Raw genomic sequence first — 25,483 nt, 5'->3', positions numbered from 1 at the left:
CTTAATATAATGCTGCTAATGTATGTATATATGTAAAGGCATATTTGATACATGATATTGTAAATGGATAATATACAAGTTGCGAAAGAGCTAGGATTGTCTTGCATGTTAAACACAGAAGTAGGAGCTGTTCTAGCAGTACTTCGCCGTGGCCCTGAATCGACTTCCCAATTTTATCACCATCCTGATGAAAATTGTGATGTATCAGTATTACAATCCTTAAAATCTCTTAGAGCCTTTTTGTTCAATCCTCAACAAGAATGGCGAAGGATTGATCCATCGTTGTATTTATCTCCGTTTCTTGATGTAATACAAAGTAATGATATTCCAGCTACTGCAACGGCTGTGGCCCTTCAATCCGTCTTGAAAATACTCCGGCTGGGGATATTTGATGAAAGTACAGTCGATGCAAAAGGCGCGATAAATTCAGCTGTGACAGCAGTTACAGGCTGTCGTTTGGAGAGAACCAACTCGGTTACTGAAGAGGCAGTTATGATGAGGATTTTACAGGTCTTAACTGCTATTATGAGACACCGGGCTTCAGTTTTGCTCACGGATCATGCAGTCTGCACCATTGTTAATACATGTTTCCAGGTGGTTCAGCAATCGGCCAGCAGGGGCGATTTGCCTCAACGCAGTGCGAGATACACAATGCATGAGCTGATACAGATAATATATTCTAGATTGCCAGATATTGAGGTGAAGGATTGGGAGAATTCGGATTCAGACACTGAGGATAACAATTTGGATTTGGGATATGGAATCCGTGCTGCTATTGATATCTTTCATTTCTTGTGCTCTTTACTGAATGTAGTGGAAGTTATGGAGACAGAAGGATTGATATCTCAAACTGCAGATGAAAATGTTCAGCTTTTCGCGTTGGTTTTGATCAATTCAGCAATAGAATTGAGTGGAGATAGTATAGGCAAGCACCCGAAGCTTCTGAGAATGATCCAGGACGATTTGTTTCATCATTTGATCCACTATGGAGCGGGCTCGAGCCCTCTGGTTTTATCCATGATTTGTAGTACTGTCCTCAATCTATATCATTTCCTTCGCAAGTAAGAACACGTAATCAATAAGCCAAAAATTCATTCTTCGGGACTTCTTCTGGCTACAGAAGCTTGCAACTCAATATTGCCTTCTCTTTTCAGGTCTATTCGTCTACAACTGGAAGCTTTTTTCTCGTTCGTGTTATTTAGACTCGCAAGTCCGGGAAACTCACTCCAACTTCAGGAAGTTGCAATTGAAGGACTCATAAATTTCTGCAGGCAACCAACGTTCATAATTGAAGTCTACATCAATTATGATTGTGACCCAATGTTTCGGAATGTGTTTGAAGAGACAGGCAAGTTGCTTTGTAAGTATGCATTTCCCACTGGTGGGCTTGCGACAAGCATGCAGATACAAGCTCTTGAAGGGCTCGTAGTCATTTTTCACAACATTGCAGATCACATTGACAAGGAAAATGACCCGAGCCCCACTGGACCATACCCAGTTGAGATCTCTGGATATAGACCTTTCTGGGAAGAGAAGTCTAAAGATGATGATGTCGAGACTTGGGTGGATTATGTGAGAGTGAGAAAGGTTCAAAAAAGAAAGATATTGATTGCTGGAAATCATTTTAATCGCGATGATAAAAAGGGTTTAGAATACCTGAAAATTTCCAAGTTGATTGCAGATCCACCGGATCCAAAAGCTTATGCTGCGTTCTTTCGTTACACACCCAGCCTAGACAAGACCATGATAGGGGATTATCTCGGCGATCCTGATGACTTCCATGTTAAAGTCCTCAAAGAATTCTCGGACACCTTCCAATTCGCGGGAATGATTTTGGACACAGCCCTTCGAACTTACTTGGAGGCTTTCAGATTGCCCGGAGAATCTCAGAAGATCCAGAGAATTCTTGAAGCATTCTCAGAGAGATTTTATGATCAGCAGTCCTCAGAAATTTTTGTTACTAAGGATGCAGTTTTCATCCTTTGCTATTCACTTATTATGCTTAACACTGATCTACACAATCCTCAAGTCAAGAAGAAAATGACAGAAGAGGAGTTCATCAGAAACAATAGAAAAATCAATGGAGGAAATGATCTCCCTCGAGAATATCTATCCGAGCTTTTCCATTCCATTTTAACCAACGCAATCGTGCTTCAAGGTCAATCTGGTGCTGGTGCACCTGTAGAAATGAATCCAAATAGATGGATCCAGCTGATCAACCGGGGCATGTTTATGCAACCTTTCATCTTATGTGAATTTAATCGTAGATTGGGACGAGATATGTTTGCTTCTATTGCTGGACCCTCAGTGGCAACACTTGCCGCAATATTCGAACATTCTGATGAAGAAGAAATCCTCCATGAATGCATAGAGGCATTGTTTTCAATAGCTAGAATATCTCAGTATGGACTTGAAGACACTCTTGATGAACTCCTTACCTCATTCTGCAAATTCACGACGCTACTAAATCCTTATGCATCTGCAGAAGAAACCTTGTATGCTTTCGGCAATGACATGAAACCAAAAATGGCCACTTTGGCAGTTTTCACAACAGCAAATACGTTCAAGAATTCCATCCGAGGAGGTTGGAGAACAATCATTGACTGCTTATTGAAGCTAAAAAGGCTCAAGTTACTTCCTCAATCTGTTATTGAACCTGATAATGCTTCAGATTCGGGTTCTGACTTTTCAGCAAATGAAAGATTGGAATCTGGTGTCGTTTTCCCCAGTCATGATCCTAAATTCGGAGGCCGACACCCTAGTTCTGGCATAATGGGCCGATTTCTAAATTTCCTATCACTGGAGAGTGTAGAAGATGCTCTAAATAATGGTGTTAGTGAATTTGAACAGAATCTCAAGATCATTCAGCAATGTCGTATCGGGAGCATCTTCAGCACTAGTGCAAGTTTACCTGACGAGTCATTGCTTAATCTAGGGCGCTGTCTTATATTTGCTGCTGCTGGTAAAGGCCAGAAGTTCAGCACTCCAATTGAGGAGGAAGAGACTGTTGGTTTCTGTTGGGATCTAATCTGTGCCATCGCCTCGGCCAATACACACAGATTCTCAACATTTTGGTCCCATTATCATGATTACTTGCTGGAGGTCACACAACTTCCTCTATTTTCACCTACTCCATTCGCTGAGAAGGCCATTGTAGCCCAGATGAAGATGTTCCTCAAGCTTCTTGCTTCGGGCCAATTCGACTCAGTTGAGGAGCTCCTGTTGAAGTCCATAGTTTTGATGTGGAAGATGGAAAAAGAAATCCTCGACACTTGTTGTGAGTTCCTAGTGCAGTCGGCAAGCAAAATCATTACGGAATATCCAGAGAAATTGCAAACACATCTGGGATGGAAGTCACTCCTGCATTTGCTATCAGTTACTGGACGTCATCCCGAAACATATGATAAGGGGGTTGAGGCCCTAATCACATTGATGTCTGATGAAACCCACATTTCACCAACAAACTATTCCTACTGCATTGACTGCGCATTTGGTTTTGTAGCACTCAGAAACAGCTCAGTCGAAAAGAACACGAAAATAATGGATTTGATGGCAAATTCGGCAAAATTGCTCGTCCAATGGCATAGAAGTGGTTATTCAGACACTGGAAGTTATGCGAGTTTTATAAGCAACACAAGTAGGTCTTCTGCAGAAGAAAATGCAAGAGGTCACAATCTCATGACATTTTTTCAAAGGTTAGGAGAATCCCTTAGAAAGACAACCTTAGCCCGTAGAGAAGAAGTAAGAAACCATGCTGTCACGTCCCTTCAGAAAAGCTTCATACAAGCCGAGGAACTCTTATTCACACCAGCAAACTGTATTAACTCGTTTTACAATGTGATATTTGCGATGGTCGATGATTTACATGAAAAGATGTTGGAGTACTCAAGAAGAGAGAATGCGGAGAGGGAAACAAGAAGCATGGAACGAACTCTTAAGATTTCCATGGAAGTTTTAACAGCAGTGTATCTGCATTTCCTTGAGCCGATATCAGAAAGCCCTAACTTTAGGACATTTTGGTTGGGAATACTAAGGAGAATGGATACGTGTATGAAGGTTGAATTGGGAGTATACGGTGAATCAAAATTGCCAGATGCGATTCCAGATCTACTAAGAAAGATTGTCACCTCTATGAAGAATGAGCGGATTCTGATACAGAAAGGAGAAGATGATTTATGGGAGACAACCTTTTACCAAATACAGTGGATAGCTCCAGTGCTCACGGACGAGCTGTTTCCCAAAGGCACTGGCGAGTAGTTCCTAGATTCTTTATATGATTCTTCATTGTGATCTCTGTAACAAGTTTTTTTTTTTGAGGCATATATTGTATGTCTATGCAAGTGACACACTTCTTTTACACATTCTTTCCAATTTCTTCAAATAAGAACAATATCACTTGCAAACAATATCACAGTAGTTAGGAGAGTCAAGCCAAGAAACTGATTTCAACAACCCATATAATAACGTATGTAATCAATAGAATGAGTTCAGAGAAATACACTGAAGATCATGATATATACAAAAACGAATATGTGAACTCTGGTATACAGCTGGAAAAGACAAATTATACTACAATGTGCTGCTAATATTCCGATACCAATCAATCCTAATTTTGGATTGCTCTTTCATAATAGAATTCCACCATTTTTTGGCATAAATATTGAACTACACAAATTATTCCTGCAAAATTGTTCTAAATTTTCTTGACTTGGTAATTACAAGAGAAAGTGGAACACTGAAGTCAGAAATAAGGTAATCACACAACAAAGCAACTGAATATGAGCATCTTTTCATCTGAATGGTTGCTGATGATGGGACACTTCCCAACAAAGTGAAAACGTGTAAGCAGGAAGAAATACCAATACCCGCTATAGTCCCTGTCATCTTGTAGGAGATGGAGTTTTGCTTCAATGGTCAATAATCAAGAAATCACCATATCATGGCAATCTAGGGGTCCTGATAGGAAAATATCAGTAGCATGTCTTTCTGATTTAACTGGGACTTATTTATACACAACTGGAGAGAAATGATGAGATCAAGACCCATTACTCTTCGAATGCACGTGTACATATTTTCTCCAGCAGCAACGACCAGTCTTCACCTAGTTGCTGAGGATTCAACTCCATGGCAACCCTAAAATCCTGCAGAGAAATGGTGCAGTGGGCTCTCTGTTCTTGAAAATCCAAAGGCCGACCACTAATCTGCATCTGCTGTTGATGACCTGGTCTGACACCATTAACAAGCTTCATATAAGCCTGGTGGTTGTGGATATTACTTTTTGTTAGCTCGTGCCCAAACCTAGCCCCCACAAGTTCAATGCAAGACCTGATTAAATTTTTCATGTAACAATCCAAAACATGGTTCAGTATGTTGGCACAGTCTATTGACACCCCTTCGAGACCCTGTGCTGCAGCAATCTGCCCCATTCTTTCCCTTAATGTTAGGCTGTCTAACAAAGCACCATCGCGATATGTGCTAAAAAATCTACTGCTACTTGCACGTGGCAGAGCTTTGTGGGCCCCTCTAATGCTGACTGAGCATGGTGGAATCCCAAGTGGAGCTCTAAGCAGGCTCCTGGCGTAGACCTCTTTCCCTTTATCTCTAACAAGCAATTCAGTTGAGTCATTGCTATGTACAGAACCTGGACCATTAGATGTCTTTATCGTTTCATTCCCTGCTTCCTGCATGAGTTCTTGATGATGCTGCATTGGCCTCCCAATATCAAGTGGATTCAGATTCCCATTCTCCAAGAAGACATTGAAATCACTTGACCGTGCACCAGTCAAGTGCTGAGATGCAAAACTTGTTTCACCATTTGGTACAAGTGCACTAAGGCGTTCCCCAGTCCTCCTATCACGGGAACCTGTCCTGGCTTTTTTGGGTGACACCGGCAATATGTCACCTCCATTCACCAAACCTGGCAAACCAGAAGCCAGTGTCTTGGTGGTTTGAGGTCCATTTTGATGACTACAATCATTCGGAATCTCCTTGTTATTAACTTGTGTACCGTGATTCACATCATCACTGTAAATTGTCTGTGGTGGGAGTTTTGCACTACAAGCATTTTTCAGTATTGATCGAATAAACAGATTGTGTAACGGAATATTCTCCCGCCCAAGAATCCTAAGACAAAGCTTATTGAACTCGACCTTACTCAGCTTCAAACTCAAGAAGCTATTCAAGTAACGAAAATACTGCTTGGACCCCATCGGCCCAAGTTTCCTCACTAACTGAACTTTAAACTCAGTAAGATTGATCCGCGAATGCTGATGAGGTGGTTGCATATCTCTCTCTCTCTCAACACTCAAAATCCATGTAACACAAGCACTCTTCAAAACAACAATGATACAGAATCTCCAACTAAATTAGCATTTTTTCGTACCAATTCCAAAAACCCATCTTCCAAACAACATTCAATCCTTCATAAAATCCCTAATGATGCCAAACCAAAACCCATCTCCAAAAACTTAATTTTTACACACAATAGTTCGCCCTGAGATCTCAAATTTCCAATTACATTTACTCTCCCTCCAAAAACCCCAATCCAAAAATTTCCAAACTTTCAACACTATGCCCAAAAAGCAAAACTTAAATACGCAAATCCTTTATTTAACTAAACTTCGAAAACCCATTAAAGATACATCCTTTCAACTATAAGTAAGCCCACCACAGTTCATGTATTTCCACAAAATTGCGGAATAACCCAAATGCCAACTTTTCAATAAAAGCTTCAAGCTTGAATTCTCAACTTCAAGCCCAGAGTTTCTTTCACAGAATTCATACTTGAATGAAGAAAGTGATTCAGAAATGAACCTAAGATTCAAACTTGAAGAAAAATAACATTTACAGAGGAGAAAATCAATGGGCTGACCTTATTGAAGCTCCCGATTCAATTCAGCAAAATTAAAAATCACAGAAACTCTCAGCTTTTATATTCTAGAATTCTTACTTGTTTCTTGAAACCCACGTAGTTTGTTCTTCAATTTGCTCCTTCTTCATTCTGAATTTTCTTCGCATTTTCAAATTTCTGCTTTTTCCCCTCAATTTTCTATTCTTAATCAGAAAGCTGAAGCCACTTTTCTCGCTCTCTCTCTCTCTCTCTCTGATCGCTGTAATTCGGTTTCCCCTCTATGTAGAAGTTTATAAAAAATTTTTTGGGTGGGGGGGGGGGGGGGGTCTCAAAAAATTAGTTTTTGGTCAAAATGTTTTGCATCTATTAAATTACTTGCCTTCTTATGCATAGAAATTGGATATAATTTATGTGTTATATAAATGTAAATGTGTAATAACAACTGAATGCACTATTTTTTTTTTTTTTCCCAAAACTTAGAGCAAAACGTGATAAAAGGAAAGTACAAGAAATTCATGGAACTTATTTATCTTGACCATGTAAGAACTTCGTGTTCACCCTAAGGTCACTTTTAGTGCTTGTTTGTGTCCTATTATTTGTGACTAATGTGTTATGGAATAGTGATTGATATTGAAATGTATGGTTAAAAAGAGATGCTAAACTTACACACATACGTGGACCCCACGTAAATTTTTTTTAATACATGTGCGGCCCCTGCACAATGAGGGGCCCTGTAAAAGACTTGTGAGAATCTCGTAGATAAAAGAGGAATAAAAGCTTTTGATTTACATATAATATTGTTTTAAAATGAGTACTGTAAAAAAAAAATGTATTAGAATGTGGAAGAATAGTAGACAAACAAAGCCTTGACATCAATAGAACCCTATTTAATATGTATTTATTTCAAGTTGGGCGATAAAGGGTAGAAGAAGAGCAATTCACTCATTTCCTCAAAACAAATGTTCTAACATTGTAAAGTGAGGCGAAAAGGACAAAAAGTTCTTTGTTCCTAAATCTCCTTTATATCGAACTCTTAAAAGAATAATTAGTTAGGATGGAATTCTAACTAACGATTTATGAGTATGATTTGATAAGAGGCATTCATTGAAGAGCACACTACGATGACAACTACAAGTTGTACTCGAGAGAGATTTGTTGTCTATAGTTGACTTCAATTGTAGAGTCAATTGGGGCTTAAGAGACGTTGGTTTACCATGAGACAATTTCAAATATTTGAGTTTGCTTCTCTCTAATTCATAATTTTATATAATTTTAGTCAGTATAAAATTACAATAATACCCAAAAAATTTTATTTTGACAATTTAATCAATGACTCAGGGACATGGATAAAATTTAACATTTACTTCAATGTATTCAATTAAAAATATTGTTGAAATAATAGAATTATGTAAAACTAAACATAACATCTAATTTGACATAGAGTATGAAAATAATATTCATACCCTTGTTTATATTGCAACACGTTTTAATTGCAATGAAAGTTTTCAACTTTTGCACATTTTAGCATTTATAAAAATAAACTAATTGAATTTTGTGTGCTCTGCTTGATTGGATTTTAATCAAGAGGAAGAAACGTGAAACTTAAATAACTCGCTCAAAATGTTTTTTAAAAGATTACATGGTACAATTAGGTTAAATAAGCCTTTCTGGAATAAATATTTAGCCGCTTGAACATTACTATCTCTAAATAAAAAGTATTGTCCGAGATGAAATTTTGAATGTCTTAAATGCCGAATAAATTTTCAACATTACTGCAACTAGAATTGTCGCGACCCCTCCAACTATGAATGTTTTTAGCTTTTCTATTTAGATCTTCAAATTTACTAGATAATAGAGGCATGCAAAGGTGTCCTCGGATCGAATGGAGATTAGCTCTTGAATCAAAGGTAGAAAAGGAGCTTGATAGCAAAACAGTCTATCGAGTAAGGGACGAAAGTCGACCTTAATCAATGGTGCCAAATAGAAAAGGCCATTGCTCAAGCGATAAAAATTACTCTAGAGATAACTGGCTGATCTTCTCCAAGAACTCACATCAACAAGAATTCAAGGAAAATGGAATTTCGTATTTTACATTAAAATGGACATCCTGGATAGATAGATCCATCGGTAGATTTACAGTAAAGATCTTTCTACAGGCAGTATAGATATCTCCTATTCTTCGGTTCCTTGCTGTCCAAACCCAGTGTCGAATTAGGTTAGGGAGCTAGATGATAATTGCTCATTTGCATCTCAAAGTACGCTGCTCGTGACAGTGTAGACTTAAGTGGTCATATTGAATACTTGAAAATCATCACAAATACGGTCAGTCTATATTGAATAAAAATGTCGTGTTGTCTAGTCGAGCCTAGGAAAAGGTAACTTTCGCAAACAGCTTACTTGCATACTCAACAAAGATCACCCCCTTAGCGAAGGTAGGGGAAGGACTAATGATTCGATTCCAAAGAAATGGGCTCGATACTTCAACTAGAGAAGCAACCGTTTGGTTTATCAAACTCTAATAGAGCGTCAGGCATCATCCAGGTCCGAAGGAATCTAGTGCCCAACTACTGACTTCTTCTAAAATTGTGTTATTTTAATTGAATTGTGACTATAATGGATGTCAGCTCAAATTGAATGAAATTATGCGAAAGCTTTACAGAATTATAATGAAACTATGGATCCCAAACAATAATAGAAATATTTGAGGCTTTGATTTGGATTTGATCTTAGATTTTATATTTTTAAATCATGTGTTTAAGGAGAAGTTTGTATTTAGCCAAAATAGATTGTCAAATAATGAGCAATGAATACTTTTTCTTTCTTCTAAATATTTAGTTTTTATTAATGTCAAATAATTATCGTAAGTAAATTGCTCCTTTTGGGTGAGATTGCCTTTCTACGAAGTTACTCTATGAAATTAGCCTTTGACCATAATGTTAAAATTATATATATATATATTTCTTAATTTTAAAAATATTAACTGTTCAAAATACCCACAAAGGTCTTCAGCTCTACTTCATCTCTTTCACCATCATTGTCACCCCTTATCTATTGCTCACTACCCTCACCCGTGTTGAAAAATGCTCGCGAACCTTAGGTAAAAATTATTTTGCTTCCAAGTATTTATTCATATGTGATTATTTTATTTTATTATTATTATTTTTTTACTTCAATTTTGAGTTTTGTACGTATTCATAGATTTAATAATATGAGATTTTTCTTTGATATCATTGTTGTTTAATGCTTGTGTTTTTACCTAAGTCGAATGATTTTGATTTCTCGAGTACATTTTTAGATTATTGAGTTGATATTATTATTATTATTATTAATTTTTTTTGTGTGGAGGCTGACATTTTCGCCAGTGCTAGTGAAATGTTCTTTTCCCGAGCTCTAGTCATTGTCATCTGCACAGAGACTTCTCTGTGTCACCTATACCATTTCCACCGTCGAAAAATTGTGTTGTTGCAATTTCCAAACTCTGAAATACATCCACCTTGGGAGTTTGGGCTGACAAAATTGTATTTTTCATTCCGACTCCGATTACAAGGCCGTCAAACTGCTTCAGGTTTTTAGAAAGGCATTATGCCGTTTTGCCATTAGTTAAATTGGGTGTGAAGTGAGAATTAAAGTATTGGCTTGTGTTTGGAGAATTTGGTAAATTTTGGACAAATTAAGGGCATTTAAGATTTTTAATAACACAATAAAATAAAGCAAAATTATGTTCACATTGTATTTTTTATTTGTAATACTACATTTTAATTTCATTTAAAGTCCTCAATTTTTGCTTACTATAACAATTATGTCTTTAACTTTATTTTGTACGCATTCTTATTTTTAATATTTATTAATTAGCACATCTCGTTATTACTTATCACGGTTTCTGTCAAATAAGTCTGTTGGAAGACGTAAAATAACTAATTTTTCAATTATTAGAAAAAAAATGATGAATATAAAAGCATGACAAATTATTTTTTCTCATTTCAAAGCACAAAAAAATATATTAAGATGCGCAAATCAATAGAATGTGGAAGATAAAAATTCGATGAATAATAAACCCTTGTTTGACATCTTTTATTTTAATTTAATTTATTTCTCGTACTTATTTTTAATCACACATTCACGTATTAAATATTTTACATGTAAATTCAAAATTTTTTCCTTCTTTTCGACTACATATTCTTTAAAAAAAATACTATTGAAAACTATGTTTTAATAATTTTAAGGATGTCAAACAGGGATTAGTGTAGACAAATACAATGAGCAAAGATAGGGAATTTTAAAATGCGATGTTACTTATAATAATAAAAATTATTGCTTTTGTTATATCGACAGGGGCCGGGTAGACAACTGGCCAGTAGGGTGCGGAGGGGCGGCGAGAGGGGCGGGGCGAAAGTTGAAACCTTGAGTTCCTTGAGTCCCAACCCCGACTCGACAATTCTCGGTGTTTTCTCTTCCACAGACACATGTCACCTCACTGACGCTTGTCTGTAATTTTTTACATTCATCTTCTTAAATTTGTTTTTACATTTATGTTTTTTTATTTTTTTTTATTTTGTGAATGTGGAACTTATGTTTTTTTTACTGTTACGTAATTCAGTTTGGATTTTCTTAAATTTGTGAAGGCATCTGGATGATAGTATTTTATATTAACTAATGTTCAGTGTCTGAATTTGAATTTTGGTTTTGTAATTTCTTGGAATTTTATACGATATTGTGCTGGGGCTATTGCATTTTTTGTGGGTAAGTACTTAAATTGACAGTAGATTAAAAATTTAAGTCGAACTACCTTTGGTACTCATAGTAGTTTTTCTTTGCGTTCTCCCTTTTTTCTGTTAGAAGAAGCAAGTTAATAGCAAGAATTTGAATTGGATTCTCTTGTTTCGTCATGTCTAAGGCATCACCATTCCATTTGAATCTCATTACATTAAATTTTATTAAATTTCATTTTTCTCTCTCCTATTTTCAACAACAAAATCTTCCATAAAGCCCCTATTTCGCCCCCATTACGTGGAAAAATTAATGGGTAGAATAGTATTTTTTTGAAAAATGAATGGTTGAAAAAGAAGGAAAAATTTTCGATTTACGTGTAATATTATTTTATGGAAGATTGTGTGGTTGAAAATAAGGGAGAGAAAAATGAAATGTAATGTAATGAAAATTAATGGGGCTCAAACGGGGGCAAAATAATATTACACGTGAACCTAAAACTTTCATTTTTTTCAGCTATTCATTTTTCATAAAAATACTATTCCACCAATTTTCATTTTCAAAAAATGGGGGGCCAAACGGGGGCTATTGGAATTTTAATCCATATGTTACCATATGTGTGGTGCCAACTTTCTCATGTTTTAGTCTCTTTTTCACTGAAACATGCGTAATTAGAACATTTATTATCAAATTTTGTTGCGCTTGTTGCAATAAATATTGGAAGTTTCTTATTCTTGAGAGAGGGTTTATAATAAAATCATTAGAAATGATTTAGGATTCTCAAACTTTAGGGACTCGAGTTAAGAAATACTGTTCCTCATTTTCATTATCTGCTCACTCTCACTCTTTAGAGTAATCCAAATTTCTCTAAACATTTGAGGGTGGTGGCCAGTGGCCCAGTGCTTTGCCAGAAGCAATAAATCGATCTTTTATCATAAAGGTTATACCCTCAAGCAACAATAGGACCCTTGATGCTTTCACTGACACAAGATTTTATGAGCATAATATTTGAGCGATTATATTGCCTCTAGATCAAAATAAATGTGAAATCAACGGCCATCTTCCCAATTAAAGGGAATGCTTTCTTTTCAAATTTCAATAATACAAGTTATTACTAGTAATGGCTGGTGTGCTGAATGAATTGTTTATCAGAGATTTGACAATAGCCTTAAAAAACACATGCTTTTGTTCTATGAAACGAACTTTGTCTAAATCTACCAATGTTGATTTAGTTCTTGTGGGAAGAGGTCACGTCATGTATGAATTACTCAGCTTTATTGAAAAGATTAGTAAATTCTCTGAACCTGATGGCCCAGGAAAAATCTCATCCTTAATACTAAGTCTATTATCTTTAATTAAGTCATGAACGCAACAATTTCCTTGTAATGCTGGTTTGATATCATTAGTATGTCATATATGATTGTCTGCACTTGAGACGTTGTGGATACTTAAAGGTAATATACTAATCATTGTTAAAAGATGACAGCACAAACTATTTGTAATATGCTAATAATATCATTTAATGATTCGTTATGCATCAATTAACCACGATTATCTTTATCATGAAAAACACATAGCATATGTCATTGATTAGTGTCAGAGATGCATAACTAATTATGAAATAATTGCATGTATATTTCTAGCTTCATTCGTCATATCCATACAATATTCTCAAAACATGAGATGTTCAGATGCTTAGAAATTCATTATCAAAATTTATAAAATGCTTATGAATGTATTCACTTAATATGGGCTTGTTTGAGCCCCATATTTATTGAAGAATACATTTTGGAATCGTAGATTGATGGAGAATGTGTGATTAAAAAATAAGGAAAAGTTTTGGATTTGTGTGTAATATTATTTTGTTAAAAAATGTGTGGTTGGAATAGAAGAGAAAGAATAATGTATTTTGAAAATAATGGGAATCAAACAAGGGCTATATCTAATTTTATCAATCTGTGTTCTATGGAATAGCATTCAGCCTAGTTGGAAGAAAACAAAAGCTTTAAACATATGCTCGTGGCTTCAAGCCCCAGTGCTGGTGTGTAAAAGGTTTTTGTTTTGGGCTCTATTAGTTTCAGAAATTTGCGTCTTTATTTGTTATGTATGTCTTCTAATACAGTAAGGAGCTGACTCCATTTGGCTTATTTGGTTGAGAGCATGTTTCCTAGCCTGGAGATCTCTGGATCAAGCCTTACCGTGCGTGTCTAAAGAGAGTTCCTTTTTTTCCTAATTTGGCTAGCTGGCTATACCAAACCAAGTGTCCATGTTAAATAATGTATCTGTGCTATAATGTTTTAATGGTCAACACAAAAATGAAGGTTAAAAATCAATTAGATGAACTGGCTCTAATAGAACATTAATTGATAATCCACATTAAATAAGTGGATGGGGCTCTAAAGACCCTGCTGTTAACACTGAATTATATAGGCTTCCATGTTCGGCTAACCAGAAGCAATTAAGAAACGGTTTGGGGTAAGTTTCCCAGCTGTTTGAAAAGGCTTGATAGTTCTCAGAGATAATGAGCTTTGACTGATGTTTGCCTAATGCCTTTTTTTTTTTAATGGAAAATAACGCATCAGAGGCCCTTATTTATTGGCTAGATTAGGGACCCTATCTTTATAATTTCCATAACTTCTGCCTCCCATCAAGGAAGCAGCACAATTTCATAATGGGTTATCATGCAAACAAGCCAAATTAAGTAAGCCGTGTATAACATTGTTGTGATATAAAATGATTTAACCTTGTGAATTATATTGAATCTAAAGAAATCTGAACGCTAGATGGCTTAGTTGATCCATGATTTATGTTTCATCTTTCGTTTCCTTTTCGTTTGTTTCGAGAAATTTATCGATCAATTCCGCTGTATAATATGAGTCTAAATTTTTTAGAAGTAGAATTTGGAAATATAACTATTTATGCTAAATTTCTGATTTCTGTGGATAACGATTTGGTTATGCATATGTAAATGTACTATAATTTTATAAAATTGCATATGGATTTCACTTCCACGTGTTGATTGATTTGGGATTTTATACTAGATTATGGCGGTTAAGAAAAATATTGAGGATGTGCAAGGCAAAGACAATTATCCGTGTGGTCAGCAATTGTTGATCCATAATGGGAAAGTACTAAAGGATGAAAGTACATTGGCTGAGAACAAGGTCTCTGAAGATGGGTTTCTAGTGGTCATGCTAAGCAAAGTAAGAGCTCGTCCTCTTTAAATCTGAGAATGCACTTCACGTATCATTTTGATAGCTTAAAGTTTCGCGATGTACTTTGATATTTGTACCGAAATACTCGTGCACGGATGCTAACCTTTTTACCTGATATTAATTGCTCGTGGAAATTTTGGAATGTGGAACCTGGGAGTTTTGTTGTAGAGTCTTCATTCAACTATTTTATTTCTTTTGTTTCTTGGTTACATGTGCAGGGCAAAAATCTGGGTTCTGGTGGTTCGACATTGTCCCAGGTATTGTTTTTGAAATGCATTTTCCTGTCTTCAAGGTCTATTTATCTAATTTTTTTATTCATATAATGCGCGGATTTCTTAATACATAATCTTTTTGAGCAGCCTGCGCCTACTTCTGTGCCAACTTCTGATCCTATATCTGCACCTGAAGCTCCTCCACCACCTGCTATGTAATTTGTTATCTAAGATTAGTAATAGTATTTCTGTTGCTTAAGTTGTTTAGTCATACTAAATTATGCAAATAATGTTTTATAGGGCCCTTAAGAGCGTTGCATCTGCTTCCGATGCTGCTACTGCTGTGTATGTTTATAAATATTTATATTCTGAATATTGGTCTATATTCTTACAGATCTATTAATCAAAGTTCTGTGTTAAGTTTTCTCTAGGCATTTGATAAAAATCATTATTTATCGTGGCAGTGACCCTCCGTCTGATACTTATTCTGAGGCTGCTACGAGCTTAGTTGCCAATAATAATCTTGAGCAGACTATTAAACAAATAATGGATATGGGTGGTGCTAGTTGGGACAAACAGACAGTCGAACGTGCCCTGCGAGCTGCGTATAACAATCCTGAGCGAGCAGTGGATTATTTGTATTCTGTATGCTTCAATTTCCTTTCCTATTCTGCGCTTCATCTTAAAAGTTACAGGATCTTATATATTTTCTTTAACCAGGGAATCCCTGAAAGTGCAGAAGTTGCATTGCCTTTAGCTCAGGCTGGGGTGGATCCTGTTGCTGCAACAGGTGCGGCAGGGGCTGCACCTGTTTTGGCGGGGCCGAATTCATCTCCATTGAATTTGTTTCCTCAGGTTTGTCATCATGTTATGGTTGCTTCTCTAAACATGTATTCATCTTTTTCCATGTTTCATGTTGTCTGTGCCTAAAACTTTCAGGAGGCCCTTCCTGGTGCCAGTGCTACTGGTCTTGGATCCCTAGATTTTCTCAGGAACAACCAACAGGTGGGATTCTGATTGTGTTTTGCATATTATATTGACCGACTAAATCATGACCTCAGATATTATTTCTTTAGTCTCAATTCAACTTGATCTTGATTTTATATTCTTTTGGGCGTTCAACTATAATCTTAATGAACATATGAGGTCCTTGTGATCATGGAATTCTAATCAACTTTTTTATTTGGCTCCAGTTCCAGGCGCTGCGATCGATGGTTCAAGCAAATCCACAAATTTTACAGGTCATTCAGCATCATTCTGCTGTGGTGACATTTTATTAATCATTTATTTTAAAGCTATAATCTGGTTCTTCTTCTGCAGCCCATGCTTCAGGAGCTTGGAAAGCAAAATCCTCAACTTTTGAGACTAATACAAGACCACCATCAAGAGTTCCTTCAGTTGATTAATGAACCTGTCGATGGTTCTGAAGAGTAAGTGCTTATATACGTACTTGTATAAAATCTACTATGGTACAATTCAAACCCCTATGTGCTTGTTATCGCTTGAAACATGCTTTTTACTATCATTTAATATTTCTTTGCAAATTAGCACCATGTTTGTCTTTGATTCTTTCTGGATGTCCTTCTTGATTGGCTTTGAACGGCTTGCTCTAGAATGATAACTTTAAAACCCCAGTTGAAATCCGCCTCGAAGTGTGGCATGCAAAAAAAGCTTCAGTTGTGGGAGGCACGTCTCATAGCTCCACGTTAAGGCTTGTGGCTCTCAAAACATAATAATTGTTATCGATCCATTTTGAGAATAATTCAATGTCTGCTAACAGAAAAATATTCTCTCATAGAGCCACATTGGAAATAGTCCATTGCTCCTACCAACGTCAATAATAGTTTCTTTATAGATTTTCTTTTATTTGTTTGCACTCTTTTATTTGTTCTATTATTGATTTTGAAGATTGTTTATGATGTATTATGATCTTATTTTGCATTTTAATAATTTTTGACATTTGTTTTGGTTTACTATGAGGCTTATGACTCGAAACGCCTCGGCTCATGAAGGAAATACGCCTAAATTTCTGATTACGCCTCTTTAAGCATTGTCAAGAATATGTTTATTTTTGTACTAGAATATTGACTTGGTGTTTTGAGGTAGTTTACTGTTCTTACCGGCATGTTTATTCTATTTGTATTCTCGTATCCAATTTCTAGTATTAAGTCTGCAACTAGTTGTGTATTGGAATCTCCTAGATGTGTGTTTCTTTTGGGCCAGATAATGTGTTGTGAACTTATGCTCGGTTTTTTATTTGGTTTAGGGATATATTTGACGAGCCTGAGCAGGACATGCCCCATGCTGTTAGTGTCACACCAGCAGAGCAGGAAGCCATCGAGCGAGTATGCAAAACCCCCTTTGCCCTTTCTCTCTCGACTTTTTCGTGACCTATTCTAATTGTTTCTTTAATACATACAGATGGAAGCTATGGGTTTTGATAGAGCACTTGTTATCGAGGCCTTTTTAGCTTGTGACCGCAATGAAGAATTGGCTGTGAACTACCTATTGGAGAATGCTGGAGATTTTGAGGATTGAGAGAATGGAAAACCATAAATTTATATTCTTTATTTCGCACAGATCAACTCGGGTTTCATAAAAACTGTTTTGCTTCAATTGCGGATCACATTGATCCCTTTTTAAGGATGATCAATTTAACCAAAAAGAAATGAAAAAAATTGAGAAAAAATGTAGAATGTGAAAGCTCGAAAGATTAGTTTATTGATGTATCCCTGCTGTGTTTTAATTTGTACGGAGGAACTTGCTGTTTGGTACGTCGTGAATTAATGTCTTGTTGAAGGCATGTTTTCGAATGAAGAAATATTTATAATATTTAGAGTTTTGATAATCCATCAACCGTGATGGAAAATATTTCGAATGTGACAATCTATAATGTTGTAGAATGCGAAATGGCAATAGAAAATGTCACATCATTCGAAGAAGATGAACGAATTTCATCGATGAATTTATTGCTCTGTTAAAACTGGGGAGAGCAAAATATGGTGTCATCTTTAAAAACCATTGAACCTTGGAACTGAATTTCCGGTAAGAACCCACAGTTAGAACAGAAACGAGCAAATTGTTACATCTTCATACTAACATCTCAACACAGATTGGCAGCAGAAAGACCTGTTTACGCATGGCTGAGACATTAGAGGATTTGCACGCAAGGAACAAGAGTCACTCATCAATTGCTCGAGACATTAGGGGGCTTGCAAGCAGGAAGAGATCAATAAACAGACGGATGGAAAGCAGTAGTCACTATCAATATAAAGACGGATCCCTGGACAGCAAATATAAAGATCAGAAGTTGAGTTGAATCGACAGTACTGAGTCAATCTTCCAATCTATTATTTCTCATATTTCATATGCACAATTAAGTCATTATTCTGTTTCAGCCTACAGCAGCAGAAGGGACAAACTTAGCTTTTATAAAAACAACTTAATACAAACCAGCTTGTATTTATTTAGAAACTGGATACAATAAGCACGCATCAATACGTAATTTCTTTTGCATTCGTGAGCAACAGAGAAGTACGAACGATTCATACATCAGAATATGTTGAATCCTAGTTCAGAACGGAGGCGCACACGAAATGCTACACAGAAATTTGATTATATATATGATTAGAACTCCCTGTCGGGGAAGATAATTGGTGCAACCAGAGACCAAAGAAACAAAGCAGCAGTTGCCCACCCAGTTACTATTCGAACCCAAACAGATGGCCACCCGACATCCACTAACTTCCCGCTCTCTCCAACTGAAGTTGACCAACCAGTAAGGATCATTGCAGAATACATACTAGCTAACGAGAATATCAAGTGGAAGAAGGAATATGAATATGTAACTGGTTTCGACTTCTCTTTCTCATCACGCTCCTCCTCAGCTGCTGCCTTGTCCAGCGGTAGCAAAGGCTTCCCAGCTCCTTGAAAAAAAAAAAGAAAAAAGAAAAAAGAAAAGTTACATTTAAGTCAGAAACAATGACGTGAAAAATGATGATCTTGTACAAAAGAAATCGGCGACCCAAGCATCACAATTACACACGCATAGAAGAAACCTTGCCCTTGCCCTTGCCCCAGCGCCAGCCCCAGCCCCAACACCATAAACAAAAACAAGCGGAATTACTATTGCTGTAACCAAATTAATTTAAAGCTCGAGTTCTTTGATGTTGAGTAAGATAATGAAATTTCTTCATTTAGCCCCTGTTTGAGCCTCATTAATTTTCATTACATTACATTTCATTTTTCTCTCTCCTATTTTCAACCACACAATCTTTCATAAAATAATATTACGCGTAAATTGAAAATTTTTCCTTCTTTTTAAACCACTCATTTTTCAAAAAAATACTATTCCACCCATTAATTTTTCTACGTAATGGGGGCCAAACAGAGGCTTAAGAACAAGAAGCATCTATCAGGGATATGATTCAAGCACACTGCCTCCGGCCCTCCATGTATGTTAAATCAAAAGCAAGCAAATTTATGTCGGGTTAAAAATTCAAAACCTGCTCGGGGTGAACTTGGAGGGGAAAGTAGAGTTGTAGAAGATCCAGCACGAACAGCAGAGTAGACAACAGAAAGCACAGTTGTAAGGAGCCCAATTGCAAGAGTGCCTGTGGAAACTGCTTTTGAATGCTTGTGAAGACCATTGCATTCGTAATCCCTAGGTTCACTGGCGAGCCCGCTATAGCAAAGGTAAATGCAATACAAAGATATAACTGAAGCTGGCAAAATGCTTCCACCAACCTGCATCATAACAACATAAATTATGTATTCTACCATCAGCATACCACTTGTTACACAAAATAGAACGGCGAATATGTCTGTAAAAGCTTCATGCATCATTAATTTGATCAGATCAATTTAATGAAGATCACAATAAATAAGATAACTAAAACAAAACTATAGCCAAACATAAAACTAATGGATTAATAGCAAACCAATGAGATGCAAGCCAAAGGTATCAATAAAAAATAAATAGAAAGTAATTTCCACATATATTTCAAAATTGCGATGTTCTAAAAATAAGTTAAGAAAAGCATATTTCAAAATATTTTCATCTTCGGATAAAAGTTCCATAGGACCCAAATCGAGAATAAGATGCAAAGTTCATGATCCCTAAGAAATATATAGATGAAGCAAATCAGATGTCAGGAAAAAATTAATTAATTATTGGCTTCGTCTTTATCACCATTTTACTCACAGTGATAGTTAAAAAGCAGCAGTCAGAAAACAGTCGTTGTACAACTACACTTCTTCTACTCAAAAGAAGGCTTCCCTTCTGTAATGAAGCAAATGATGTCCTTTGGCCACAGGAGAACAAAATGTTCTAATAAATTAACAACTCAATTCATTTTCCCCCCACAAAGTTTCTTACCTCATCGCAACTCGTAACAATGTTCATGAATTGCATGAAGACCAGAGAATCTAATGCAGCAATACAGAAATGCATAATGCAAGGACACTGGTGCACATACACACATGCACACATTAAAGATAAGACTCTTAAGTCTCCACTTATATAATAAGTAGTGTGAGTGTGTGCCAAACCAGAAAACAGAATAAACTACATAACAATCAGGCATTCAATGTTTAATGTATGCATGATAATATATACTACAACAGACATTCATATGCATCACCGGGTCATTATACATTTTAGGTAAGAACAGCATTATAAACAATAGACCATGGTAAGTTTAACAAAGACAAACAGAGAAGATGTCTATTAATTCATTAACAGATAGTGGAAGATAAGAAACTCACTGATGGGTGCAGCGTGACAATAGCAAACAAAACCACCAATATCAAGGTCATCACTATGAAGAACGTATTAAGCCCACAATCCTGTCCAGACGGTACAAAAAGATAAAAGAGAAGTCCCGAGAATGAAAAGGTTGCCACATAGCATACAAGTGAAACAACAAGCAAAGCCATGTACCTGCAGAGAGAGATTAATTTCAAATGCAGAAAATATCTCTTTTTATCTATGAACGGTAACCTGAAAGTAAACAAACAAGCTCAGCATAAAAAAAATAACTCACCAAAACTGCTCATCATAACCAACCCATTTGTCATTCCACCCATGAACAAAATCAAGCAAAAGCACAACTTGAACAAGAAGGAAAAGTCCAGAACCAAACTTAGATGATGCCTCTGCATTTACAAAGCAAAAATGAAAATCATATCAAAATTGAAAAAAGAAATAAATATAGGATGATCCTCACAGCATGATAAGCTTTTATGTGGTGCACAGATAGGTCACTTAAAAATAAGAAGAAAATATTCTTGAAATTCCACATTTAGCTAAGAGAGCAAGGAGTTAAGAGGTGATAAGTTCCAGTCAAAGTTACATAAAGATAAATTCCATTCATTACATTAGAGGGGAAGAAAAAAACAATGAAGTTATGGTCACACAACACAACGTTCATTACAAAGAAATCACATCCTTCTAACGATGCACTCATAAGTTATAAAGACAGAAGATTTGGGAAAAAGTTTGCTTAGTGAGATTGAGGGGAAAGTAAAATCAGAAAATGTTTTGCCCCCTGTAATCCACACTGTTTAAATTCTTCTGCGCAGAAACAAATTTTATGCTTGGATCGGGTGGCGGTTTTTTTCTTTGGCCTGTGAGAGTGAGTGTGAGTGTGAGTGTGAGTGAGGTTGAGGGTGTGGATATGGGTTTTCTTCTACTCTTTGCACTACAAGGAATAGGTACTTCCTCAATTCCTCTAAAGCCTATAGTAACACTTTTGCTCCCTTTCAATCCAATTCTTCGAACAAAACATTCATAAGTTGCTATTTGGAAAAGAACAGGACATAACATTAATTTGAAGGTTTTTTTAACTTCTCTTTTCTTTAAGAAGTATTTAAGTGCATGTTTGGTAAGTGATTAAATTAAATTTTAAGTAATTATAGATTATGAGTCCTACAAAATGCGTGGATAATAAGTGGACCTATGAAATGTGTCAATAAAAAGTATGTTTGAAATCACTTCCCGATCATGCTCGAAGTCATAGCCATAAAAACTAGCGCTCAGCGAAAACTTGTAGTGTCTGACTCAGGAAATAAAGGGGAAAGATTAGCCAATTTCTGAAACAGAAGTGTTACTAAATGGTACATTAGAAATGAAGGGGAAGTAGAGATTAATTTAAAAATACTGTGAAAAGAAATAAGTTATTTATTTTTTTTATCAGTTTACACATTATCAGAATACTCTAATTCAAATTGATGTTGAATCATTCTTTTCAACTTTGACATCCAGCCCTCCAAAATCTGGAATAGAAATGTACTTTTACATCTGCTCTCTCATCTTATCCTTGCAAAGCAAAAAAGCGCATTTGTTTCCCCCCTTCCCTCTCACTTTTTCTCCAACCAAACACAGCTAATAAAGAATATAACTACGGAAAAGCAGATAAAACGAAAAGTTAAAATATAGATCCCTCTTACAAACAATTCTTTCTTCAATTTCCAACAAATCAAAACAAGTTGCTGGAAATTTTCACGATTCAAGTCAAGAATAAAGCTCAATCCTTAAAACTAATATGATGTTTGTTAGGCTGCTAAGTCTTCAACATCTCAACCCCATGAAATCATGGTTGATTAGCATTTAGCAGTTGTCTCAATCTATATCAAAATGTAGAACATTTAAAGAGTTTGTCCATATTTTATCATTTTCCAAATTGTGAACAAAAAAGATATATGTAACACAATAAACATAAGAAAGACATAATTTAGTGTGTAAATCTCAGAATATTATAGCTTACCATAAAGGTTGATGATTTCATTAGGAATAAAGAACATCAGTATTACCAAAATGCACCAACAAATAACTTTCATCATCCAACCTCCATGGTGCATATTATCCCGAGGGTCCTTCTGGTTCTTCACACCAATCATAAAAATAGCCAAGATCGTGAAAAATAGAAAGTTTCCCAAGCTAACTCGCAGCACAGCATCTGTTTCAAACCACTCTCTATCTGGTGTTTTGTGAAAATGATTGATCCCTGCATACAGAAAGGTATGAAATTCACATCCATCTATCGCAACTAAATTATCTAAAAATAATTGATTATGCAGAATCTTTCCCTTTTCTTTCCCTTTTCAAACTGAGAGTTTAAAGAAAGGTTTTGATTTAGTAAACAGCCAGTTGTCTTTCAAGTCACAACAGAAATACTAAATTTTCCATAATCAAAACTAAACCACCTATGAAAAACTTACCCAAACAAGGTAAAAAAAAAAATATTCATAGCACCAAATGAATGTCAAAGGATATTTTGCTACTAATATCCAACCACATTAAGACAAAATTCCAGTTATGATTAAAATCACCATTCTTTTAAGAATCATTTTTATTCTCAAGGCCACAACCAATAAACCCAAAAACAATTAAATTAAATTAAATTTATGTTATCATAATAAATCTCCAGAACGGTGGCATAAAGTTCTACAATTCTGTCAAGATATAATTATTAGGCATTGGCCTACAAAAAATACTCCTCTACAAAAACAATACATCTATCACATCCTTTTTTTTCCAGTAAATTAAAGGAACGAAGGAAAGAAAAGAAAACTTACAAGGAATCTTCTCCATGAGGGGTGCTGCAACCTCTCTAAGAATCCAGGAGACGATCAGGGAAAGTGCAAAAAGACCACAGTACGCAATCCTAGCCGACCGTCGGCTGATCCCTGACACCACCGTGCGGCATGCGTCGCACGCGCAAGCCGCACAGCACGACGCTAGACATGAAGCTGCCCACATCTTCTATACAATAATTGATAAAATTAGTCTCGCAATATAATCCAAAACCCTAGGATCGAATAATTCAGATAATCGGCTTCAATATCAAAGATACATCCTATTATAATCTATGTAATGAATTGTATTTATTAAAGAATTTGGTTGCATCAATACCTATACAGATTGTAAGTATACCTTCTGAGAAAGAAATGTTCAAACCGCGTAGAATTGCTTGACGACTTGGACTAGGGGATCAACAAATTATAGTTTTGTCGGAAGATTTTCTAAATTGCAATATGTCCCCTTATCTATGACATAATGGTATTTATACCCCTTAAAGTTTCGCTTTTAATAATTTTGGACCGTTATGTGATCCCGCAAGATAGGCCTAGGGATATAGTTGAACTTTTCTACCCGACGTCAATCCATTTAGGGCCCGTTTGGTAAGAATTTTGAGAATTGATTTTTTGATCGTTAGAAGAAAAGTGGGGTCCACATGTGAGAGAATAAGTCAAAAATTACGGCTTGAATAGTAAAATAACAATCAAAAAATCAATTTTTTGCGGCAAAAAATTCCTACCAAACGGGGCCTTAAATATAACATACGTAATTGCAAAGATTTCAAAATACATTTTCCAAAATGAAAATTTGTTAAATAAAAAATCAGGTAGTCATATGTTATGACCTCTCATAAAATATTGTAATGCATATTTTAATTAAATAGGTCACTATTACAATAATATAATAATTTATTATCACGATCACATACGAATCATGAGTTATACAAGGTTACAATCACAAAAAAAGAATTAGTTTATAGCATCATGAATTTTAGTCACAAATCACACATTAGTAAATTATAGATTATTTATTAATCACAAATTATCTAGTTATCCATATTAACTTATCAAAATCGTTTTTCATATCATCCCACTCCACCACAATGGATACCACTCAAAAAATTGTCACTACCTCGATCTACAACCCCCCACCACTACCATCACCTACAACTTATCCAAATTCATCGACTTCACCAGCACTTCAAGTCACCTACACCTCAAGTCCACCGCCAACAATAGATCTCTAGGGTAGAAAAGATGAATAAATTTTGCTAACTTAATTGACTAGAATTTCGTGTAGATAATATGTTATAAAATAGAGAGAAAAATAGAAGAAAACAAAGTAGTCAATAGACTTGCATGTTTTTCGTTGCAAAGCAAAATCTCATATTTACAGTAAAGAATTAAGGTTGTGAATGATATAATAATCATAATAACTAACAGTGCAGGAGTATAATGACAATTCACTTATAAACATATAAATTACAATAATTCTTTATTTTTTCTTTTAATTATTTAAATAGAGAGGGTAACCTTGTCATTTTATAGAGCTTCATATAGAAAAAAATTGATTGAAAGCTTGCATTGCACAAAAGTTTAAATGATTTAGGAGAGTTTTGTGCAAAAATAAAAGGTCAAATAATATTTTGTAAAATGGGTAAACTTTACGAGCATATCACCAATCATCCTTAGTCCCTGTTTGGAAATCGTTTTATATAACTCTTTTTTCTTAATCTCATTTTCAATTATACACTCTCATAATAAATATTTTGTACGTAAATTCAAAATTTTTCTTATTTTTTTAATCACGCATTATAAAAAAAATCACTATTTCAAATTTTTTTTCCTGTAAAATTCTTGAATTAATTTATTTGTACAATTATGGTTGATAGTGATAGATGACAACATCAAAATCTGAA

General features: G+C 35.5%; 4 protein-coding genes across 7 annotated transcripts; 2 read left to right on the top strand and 2 right to left on the bottom strand.

Annotated features, from left to right (window-relative positions):
* The first annotated feature begins 16 nt into the window (after positions 1 to 16).
* On the top strand, positions 17 to 4,288 carry LOC111401927 (ARF guanine-nucleotide exchange factor GNL2). The gene is made up of 2 exons (XM_023029909.1): positions 17 to 1,061; positions 1,155 to 4,288. Exons 1-2 carry the CDS (start codon positions 64 to 66, stop codon positions 4,255 to 4,257), a joined length of 4,101 nt encoding a protein of 1,366 aa, XP_022885677.1. The 5' UTR covers positions 17 to 63; the 3' UTR covers positions 4,258 to 4,288.
* A 757-nt stretch (positions 4,289 to 5,045) lies between these two features.
* LOC111400566 lies at positions 5,046 to 7,017 on the bottom strand. Its single transcript, XM_023027974.1, has 4 exons — positions 6,950 to 7,017; positions 6,668 to 6,813; positions 6,483 to 6,568; positions 5,046 to 6,329 (listed from the first exon to the last, which is right to left on the bottom strand). Exons 1-4 carry the CDS (start codon positions 7,015 to 7,017, stop codon positions 5,046 to 5,048), a joined length of 1,584 nt encoding a protein of 527 aa, XP_022883742.1.
* A 6,447-nt stretch (positions 7,018 to 13,464) lies between these two features.
* Positions 13,465 to 17,816, top strand: LOC111401926 (ubiquitin receptor RAD23b-like). The gene is made up of 12 exons (XM_023029908.1): positions 13,465 to 13,598; positions 14,599 to 14,760; positions 14,991 to 15,029; positions 15,132 to 15,199; positions 15,285 to 15,329; positions 15,449 to 15,629; positions 15,705 to 15,839; positions 15,924 to 15,989; positions 16,178 to 16,225; positions 16,305 to 16,414; positions 17,251 to 17,329; positions 17,406 to 17,816. Exons 1-12 carry the CDS (start codon positions 13,476 to 13,478, stop codon positions 17,520 to 17,522), a joined length of 1,173 nt encoding a protein of 390 aa, XP_022885676.1. The 5' UTR covers positions 13,465 to 13,475; the 3' UTR covers positions 17,523 to 17,816.
* A 495-nt stretch (positions 17,817 to 18,311) lies between these two features.
* Positions 18,312 to 24,003, bottom strand: LOC111401925 (probable serine incorporator). Of its 4 annotated transcripts, none has more exons than XM_023029904.1 (7): positions 23,920 to 24,003; positions 23,562 to 23,748; positions 22,751 to 22,990; positions 21,029 to 21,140; positions 20,751 to 20,925; positions 19,490 to 19,730; positions 18,312 to 18,910 (listed from the first exon to the last, which is right to left on the bottom strand). In XM_023029904.1, the coding sequence occupies exons 2-7, from the start codon at positions 23,743 to 23,745 to the stop codon at positions 18,612 to 18,614; spliced, it is 1,251 nt and encodes a 416-aa protein (XP_022885672.1). In that variant the 5' UTR covers positions 23,746 to 23,748; positions 23,920 to 24,003; the 3' UTR covers positions 18,312 to 18,611. The 4 variants fall into 4 exon arrangements, with proteins under 4 accessions (XP_022885672.1, XP_022885673.1, XP_022885674.1 ...); XM_023029905.1 differs by having other exon boundaries at positions 23,562 to 23,745; XM_023029906.1 differs by having other exon boundaries at positions 23,899 to 23,966.
* Positions 24,004 to 25,483: the final 1,480 nt, after the last annotated feature.

The sequence above is a fragment of the Olea europaea genome, chromosome 10, assembly GCF_002742605.1.
Source record: "Olea europaea var. sylvestris chromosome 10, O_europaea_v1, whole genome shotgun sequence".
NCBI classification, from domain to species: domain Eukaryota; kingdom Viridiplantae; phylum Streptophyta; class Magnoliopsida; order Lamiales; family Oleaceae; genus Olea; species Olea europaea.
Note: the sequence above shows the minus strand (reverse complement) of the source record. Positions and strands in the feature narration are given on the sequence as shown.